The sequence below is a fragment of the Musa acuminata genome, chromosome BXJ1-6 (assembly GCF_036884655.1).
Source record: "Musa acuminata AAA Group cultivar baxijiao chromosome BXJ1-6, Cavendish_Baxijiao_AAA, whole genome shotgun sequence".
Classification (NCBI taxonomy): Eukaryota; Viridiplantae; Streptophyta; class Magnoliopsida; order Zingiberales; family Musaceae; genus Musa; species Musa acuminata.
In genome coordinates this window covers 8,701,094-8,708,080 of record NC_088332.1, presented here as the reverse complement: position 1 = coordinate 8,708,080, position 6,987 = coordinate 8,701,094, and the positions used below count along the sequence as shown (strand labels likewise).

At 38.6% G+C, this 6,987-nt stretch overlaps 1 protein-coding gene and 1 long non-coding RNA gene across 4 annotated transcripts; one reads left to right on the top strand and one right to left on the bottom strand.

The window, feature by feature from the left end:
* The first annotated feature begins 1,300 nt into the window (after positions 1-1,300).
* LOC135676043 (uncharacterized) lies at positions 1,301-6,617 on the top strand. 2 transcript variants are annotated; one of them, XR_010514120.1, is made up of 5 exons: positions 1,301-1,445; positions 1,961-2,049; positions 4,415-5,419; positions 5,489-5,684; positions 5,779-6,617. It is a non-coding gene; the product is annotated as an uncharacterized LOC135676043 (long non-coding RNA). The 2 variants fall into 2 exon arrangements; XR_010514119.1 differs by having other exon boundaries at positions 4,415-5,684.
* Positions 4,040-6,465, bottom strand: LOC135676042 (tetraketide alpha-pyrone reductase 2-like). Of its 2 annotated transcripts, XM_065186813.1 has the most exons (6): positions 6,332-6,465; positions 6,083-6,255; positions 5,473-5,661; positions 4,926-5,088; positions 4,640-4,829; positions 4,040-4,550 (listed from the first exon to the last, which is right to left on the bottom strand). In XM_065186813.1, the coding sequence occupies exons 1-6, from the start codon at positions 6,435-6,437 to the stop codon at positions 4,409-4,411; spliced, it is 963 nt and encodes a 320-aa protein (XP_065042885.1). In that variant the 5' UTR covers positions 6,438-6,465; the 3' UTR covers positions 4,040-4,408. The 2 variants fall into 2 exon arrangements, with proteins under 2 accessions (XP_065042885.1, XP_065042884.1); XM_065186812.1 differs by having other exon boundaries at positions 4,058-4,550; positions 4,640-5,088.
* Positions 6,618-6,987: the final 370 nt, after the last annotated feature.

The window sequence follows — 6,987 nt, the reverse complement described above, 5'->3', positions numbered from 1 at the left end:
ATTGATGATTAACCGACGTCTACGTCACTAGTTATCTAATAATAAAAATTATATAAGAGATACTAATTAAACAATCATCAATTGTTATTATTTTTATTATATTCATTGAAGGTATATAGATCTACTTCGATAACCAACTAATGATAAAAAATATAAAGAAAAATATGTACGTTGATGGGCTTATGGCGATATAAACACTAATATCGAATTAAAAAAAAATTATATATGAAACCTTTGATTATAAAGGTATTGTTGCTATAGATTTTGTCCGAGATATATGATAGGTCAGAGTTAACACGAATTCAATGTTGGAGATTGTCATAAGCATTAAAATCAAGGTGGGGAGCTCAATCGAAGATTAGGTATCGAAAGCAACATCAAGTTAAGTTTATGTGGTAACCACCGAAACATAACATGACTCACCCCTTATCGAATGTACATGTAATTTTGTTCTGCATACGTTCATATAGATCCTAATAATAAAAAATAAAAGGTGAGTAATATTATTTCCTTAGGGAAATAAACTATATCCAACTCCGCGTTTGATAGATTTTAATTTGCAAAAAACAAAGTGAAAGGAAAATAAAAAATGAATTATATATATATACCATATTTAGTATATTTATAAGTAGGTTGTTCGTATTTTCTATTAAAAAAAGAAGGGCAAATTTTTGAAAAAAAAAACCTCTATTTTTGAAAAAATTTTGGTTAGCACTCTCTCTTTTTTTTTCTTCGTAAATTAATAATATTACTCTTGTAACATATCGTCTTCACTCACCCTCCCCTCTCGTCTTCCCTTATTGTTGTCGTCATCAACCTCACTCTTGCCAAGGTGACAACGAGTAAAGGGACGGGCCATACACCATTGAAGACAACGAGTGAAGATGACAACATAACCTCTGCTACACCTATTCGCTAAGGTGACGATGGAGGCGATGGTAACCTCACAACCTCTCCTTTCTTGCCCATAATCCCTCCACCAAAGTCATTGATGAAGGTGACTAATCGTGATTGTCGTAAATGATAATAGAGAAAGGGAAAAAAAATATCTTTTTATAAAAATAATAATAATTTATAATTTTTTTTTAAAACAATGAAGGTCTGTAAATTTTTTTTGAAAAAGAAAAGTTTTTCAAAAATCTGCCGCCGTAAAGAACGAGTAGAATAGTATATAACAATAAAATTCGACAATATGTTACTTAGCATTGCGTATACGTACCCGCGTGCCGTTACAATGGTTCGTTTATGATATATTGCGATCACAACGCCGCACCGTACATTTTACAGACGTTATAGCTTTCTGTAACGGGCTTTCCTGATCGTGTGCCGAAGTGATGGAGGATGCCGTTCCTCTGTGTGCAAATCGAGCGCCGTCCTCCCACTTCTCTGGCGGCGGCGCTTCCTCCCTCGGTGCCTTCAACTTCCCCATCGTAGCCCCCATCGAGGTAACGACCCTTCTGTCTCCTCATACACACAACCTAATGTATGTTGTCATCTGCGTATTCTTAGCACCATCGCAGCAGTCGGATGGTTGATATCCGAGAGAGATTAGGAGGCACGATTCTCCTGTATTTGAATTTTAATCTTCCACTCCGATTGGTATGCATCTCTTCTTGCCAAGTTTAGTTTCCTTGGGAACAAAGGCACGATAGGCCTAGAACTTGGTACTTTGATTAGTATTCATTAAGTTCACCAATCTAGTAGATCTTCGTGCCTGGTTTATAAATGTAGTTGTAGCTATAAATAAAGCTATAATATTGGCTAAATTGCCAACCATCACAGATGCATGCCATTGTATTGCAATGCGAATTACGTTGACACAACTGACAAATGAAGGGGCAAAAGTCTCAATAACAACAAAGATGCATTGAAGTGAGCAAAAGTCATTTAAGGACGATGCTAATTTCTCATAGTACTATCTAAACAGTGTGGATGCCTTTTTTTTTTTTTTGTGTGACAGAATGTTGAGGAAATATTGCCGTGCAAAATATGCAGGAGATACAAATGGGCGTAGGATATTTCCTAGATTCATGTTGGTTCTTCCTTAAGGTACGCTATTTTATAATTATGTTTAGCTTTTGGGATGACGTTGTGTGTGTATATGTTTTTCAAAATTTATTGTTGGATGTTGATCTTTTAATGATGTATGAGATGGATTTATGATTCCATATTTGTTGTTTGATGTCATTTGTTTGGATCAGCATGTTTATTTTTAGTTCTTGTTATCATTGCTGCAGCTTTTCAGCATTATGTTATTGAATATAACTTGTCCAGCGCATAGATTACGAGTGTTTGTTTATTACTTGTTGTGGTTTATTTTTCATGTATAACACACATCAAGAATAAATTAATATCAGGGTCCCTTATATATATATATAATATTATAAGGAGAACAGTTATTACCATACTATGCATGTATAATATATATTTTTTCGTTTCTATGTCCTACGCAACTGAGTGACCATATGGTCCGTATCTGGGCGTACCAGAATACAACATCAGAATCCATGCTTCATGCTAGGGCCAGCATGCCCAAGTTATTATTCTATACATTGGAATGACAACCAAACACTTTTAAAGAAGTGAAAAACCATAATTTTCTAGCAAGATCCGAGAAAGAGTTCTATGTTTCCTTCATTAGTCCAAGAACTTGGATTATGAGAGAGTGTTCTGGCAAGATTCAAATGAGGCACCTAATTTGCAGCCATGAGGGTGAAGTCTTTGTTAATACACATAATCAAGGCCTACATGTTAGGTGTTGCTTGAGTTTGTTTGTTGTCAATGTGGTAGCACTTGGTTATTGTTCTGAGGTTAAATTAATGCTTTTACTCACTAAAGTCAACAGAGCAGTTAGATGTTGTGGTAGAGACAATGGAAAGAAAAGAACCAACTAATTGGGCATGTTTTCATAGCACATAGGATTGAGACTGGGGTTGCATACATTCTAGGTCCAGGGGAGTCAATGACTTAAAATCATATTTTAAAGGCACTTATAAGTTGCTGTGTTCATTGTGCTTGACTTTCATGTGGAAAAACACTGGTTTCTTGGCAAGACCTTTTCCATCCACCTACCGGTGTAGAGAGGCCATCAGATCCGAGGAAACAGGGCTTGCTTTTCGTTCCTTAGAATTTCACTCCTGCTGCGATCAATCAGGAGTTCCCTTGATTGCTTCTATAAATATGAAATAGTGATCATGTCAGTCAGGTTTCTCAAATGACCATGAGTTACATGAGATTCCTATTTTTTATATGTACGTTATGATGTCAATTTACTGAGAGATGTATGACCATCTGATATGGTTTGTTCGGAGACTGCAATCGTACTCAGTTTCTTATGTTCACTTTATTCTGTACATCTGAATGGTTTGTTGGCTTTATTCCGATCATCCTTGAAGATGTCTAGAGAGATTTTAGATGGATCCTGCAATCGTACTCGGTTTCTTTTAATGTTGCTATCCAAAAGAAGCATGAGTGTCACCTTGATGTCAAAGAGTCCTCGATATCTTAGAAATGATTTGATATTATAATCTGGAGATGATCTTTTTGAATCATCCTTGATAATACTATTCACCTACTTGTCAAAGACTTGAATGTTTAGAGACTGTATGGATTCTAGGCGGAGCTGACTGGTAGAGCTGTTGCCATGTTCCTTTTGGTTTGAGCACTTAATCAGTTTAGACCAACCTGACAAGGCCCCCTTGTGCTTAATAGATGATTAGGCATCTTCATTTTCTATCTGACTTTATTGTGACTGTCTTCCTAAAGCTTTACCAAATTGCTTGAATGCATTATGAGACACAGAAAATACAAATTGAAAAGCAGAGAATAGCATAGTCTTCCAATCGGTCTTTGCTGTGAGATGTGATGATAATATTTGGTCTCCGGACGTCTGTATACAGATTGTTTAGTTTACCGTTCCAACGAGTACTTGAGTGAAGGCCTTTGTGATACCATTATTGGTGTGTATGGATCTTTTCAGAAGTACAGGCTGTCGTTCAACCTTCATTTACTTGGTAAAAATAATGTTCATGTTTTTTCTTTGCAAGTCTCATTTTGAGATTATGACTTTGTAAGTTCACACCTCATTTTCTAACATTACCAAAGCCATTAATCGAAAAAGAAATTCAATACCAAACCCAGTGATTATTTAGAATTTATTTTTAGAAAAGAAGTCACACCAAGATTTCTTTAAATGCTATCACATTACCTTTCTCGTGATGTGACAAATCATGTGGAAGCAGACTGAATGGAAAAGTTAATCTAAATTAAACAAAAATAGATGAAAGCATCATAGCATCTAAGGCTAAGTGGATATCTAAAGTATGGTTTTTTTTCATGTTAATTGGCTGTGATGTGTCACTTTCAAGGACCTTATTTCACTGATATCCCTTCTGTTGGCCATCTTATTTCACAGGAGTCCCTTCTCTCGGAAGCTCTTGATGCAGTCATTAAACATCTGTGGGAGAGTTTTGAAACATGGAAGCCCGAGTTCCCTGATCTTGGTAGTGTCCATGCTGTGTGGATTGCTGTCACCTTCCTGGTCATTGCACCTGTCGGTTCCAATTCGATGTCAGTAATATTGACTCAGGAGGCATCTCCTGATAACTAAAACAATCAGGGAACAACAAAAGAGTATCACTTGGATGGCATCGGATAAGATGGGTTGTTTGCTCTAATCATCTCCACGATCTCCGACCAGCGGGCAACACTACCGGAACAAATGAGCCTTCCAGAGACTCTGCTGTCCTCCATGGCAAGAATGTGGCTGAAGATTACATCATCAACGTGAACAAATCCCACGGTTGTGTTCGGGTACCAGGAAATATTTCCTTTAGGAAGAGGGTCAGGTTTGAACAGAGCAAGACTTGAGTGTTTGCGTGATGTTTGTGATTCAGAGCATGAAATTGGAACATAGGTGTATTTACCTTTCAAGATGGAGAGTATGATGAGGAGGGTGCTCGTTGGTCGTGGTGCAATTAATGGTCCGACGACAAAAGATGGATTCACTACCACTAGATTGATGCCAAAATGCTCTGCTAATCTCCATGCTTCCTTTTCAGCCAATGTCTTCGCATATGCATACCACAGCTGCCAATGCTTAAATTAATAAAGGGTAGACCAAGAGTTTTGTGCTGTGTCAATGACATCCATCACATCGCAGTTGGATGTGAAGTTTGCCGATATGCTGCTGACACAAGCTAAAACTTCTCATCAGTTCTTTGTCAGTTAACTAACTTGCATTGGGCATCTGGGTTCCCTGCAAACACATATTTGTTTCGGCCAGGAATCGTTTGCAGGGAAGGACCCTTTTTTTGGTGGGCCTGGCCATCTGCTGGGAACCAGATGCCAAAGACAAATTATTCAGCTGCAAAGAGTTGTGCGGAAGTGTTCTTCCCAGATAGATGAGCAAGCTCTTTGGGTATGATGAAAAGCACACTGCTGAAAACATGTCAGGAATATGAGAAGGCTTACATTGTATCTTTTGCAGTATTCGGGGTCGCTCCAGTGTGACTCGTTGAGTGGGGAAACCAGAGTGACATCATATCGATACCTGATGGAAGAGCAGGAAGAGGTGAGGACGACACGCCTCACCGAGCTTGCTTTGGAGCAGGATTTGAGCACATTCTTAGTGCCTTGTATGGCTGGATCTATCAGAGCTTGCTGCCAACAATTGAACCTTATCGGTATTAGATCTATAGAACAGTCGAGACTAGCATGACATTGGTGCATATCTTTTTACTTTAGTGTTTCACTCTCTCACTCTCTCTCTCTCTCCAGTTATAATCCAACCAGCGCAGTGGCCATCACCGGTTTGGAGGAAGAACTCGTTCAGCAGAGGCTTGACAGATAGCTACCAGGTATTATATCCTAACATGATAAAGACCAACGAGGAGGACCTAGCGCAGTGTTGTCGCCGATCATCTTGGAGAAAGCACAAAGGACCCACTAGTCGGGGGATCTACCGAGGTTTAATCGGAGAAGACAGACGAATATTTTGTCAAAATTTTCCCTTGGCAGTCTACTCACAGATCACAATCAACAAGAAGGGAACAACAATGGAGTTCAGTGTGCGTGCGTGGACCTGGACGTTTTGGTCTTGCGGAACAAAGACAGGTGATGCAGTGTGGAAGACACCGTCAACGCCGTCAACGGCAAGGTCGAAGCTTCCGTCCACCAGCAGGTCTGCCTTCACCAGCTTCAGCCGCTCCTTGGCTCCACCCATGCTCCACAGGAACCCAACCTTGGCCACGTCCTCTGAGGGAACAACTCGGTCACGGAGATAATTGAGGCCTTGTCGAGTCCGTAAAGACAAAGAGCTAGTTGGATATACCTGTATCTCTGACCGTTGCCCGGACAGTGTGGCCTCTGCTTAGCAGTTCTCTGATGAGGTGGGACGCAATGAAACCTGTTCCTCCGGTCACACAGTATTCCGGCATCTTCCTCTCACTCCAGGGAAGGCCTCGGTTTCTGGTGATGTGTGCTTCCTGTCCCGAGCCGGTGAAGCCTTGGCTTGTTATACTTGGTGTTGGGAATGCTACAGGTTGAAAGGTAGGCAGACCATGTGAGTGTGCAGGGTTTCATGCTTTGGATCATGCGCTAATATGAAATGTTCTTCACGAGATAGTTGTGACACAGGTATGAGAATGGGACGACGCTTTCTTTGTGTTGGAATTTGATAATAACAGTGAAATTAAACAAAAAAGAGATAATAATTTTCATTATTATTTTATTAATTTAAGAAGGGAAAACTTTATTCAGAACTATAGCAGTTTAAAATTATAAAATTACACATATATATTCCTTTAAAATTACTGATTTCATATTGTAAACTTGTCATACAAAACTAACAAACTTACAATTTGTAAGATTGGTCGCATATTAATGTCAACATTTTAATTAGACTAAACATCTTTTAAGAATATATATATATATATATATATATATATATATATATATATATATATATATTCCTCTTAAATTAATAAA

Coding starts and splice junctions, on each gene's coding strand:
- LOC135676042 (XM_065186812.1), bottom strand. CDS start 6,437: ATGCCGGAATACTGTGTGACCGGAGGAACAGGTTTCATTGCGTCCCAC. Junction 6,256..6,331: donor GGCAACGGTCAGAGATACAG/GTATATCCAACT, acceptor TTGTTCCCTCAG/AGGACGTGGCCAAGGTTGGG. Junction 5,089..5,472: donor AATACTGCAAAAGATACAAT/GTAAGCCTTCTC, acceptor AAGCATTGGCAG/CTGTGGTATGCATATGCGAA.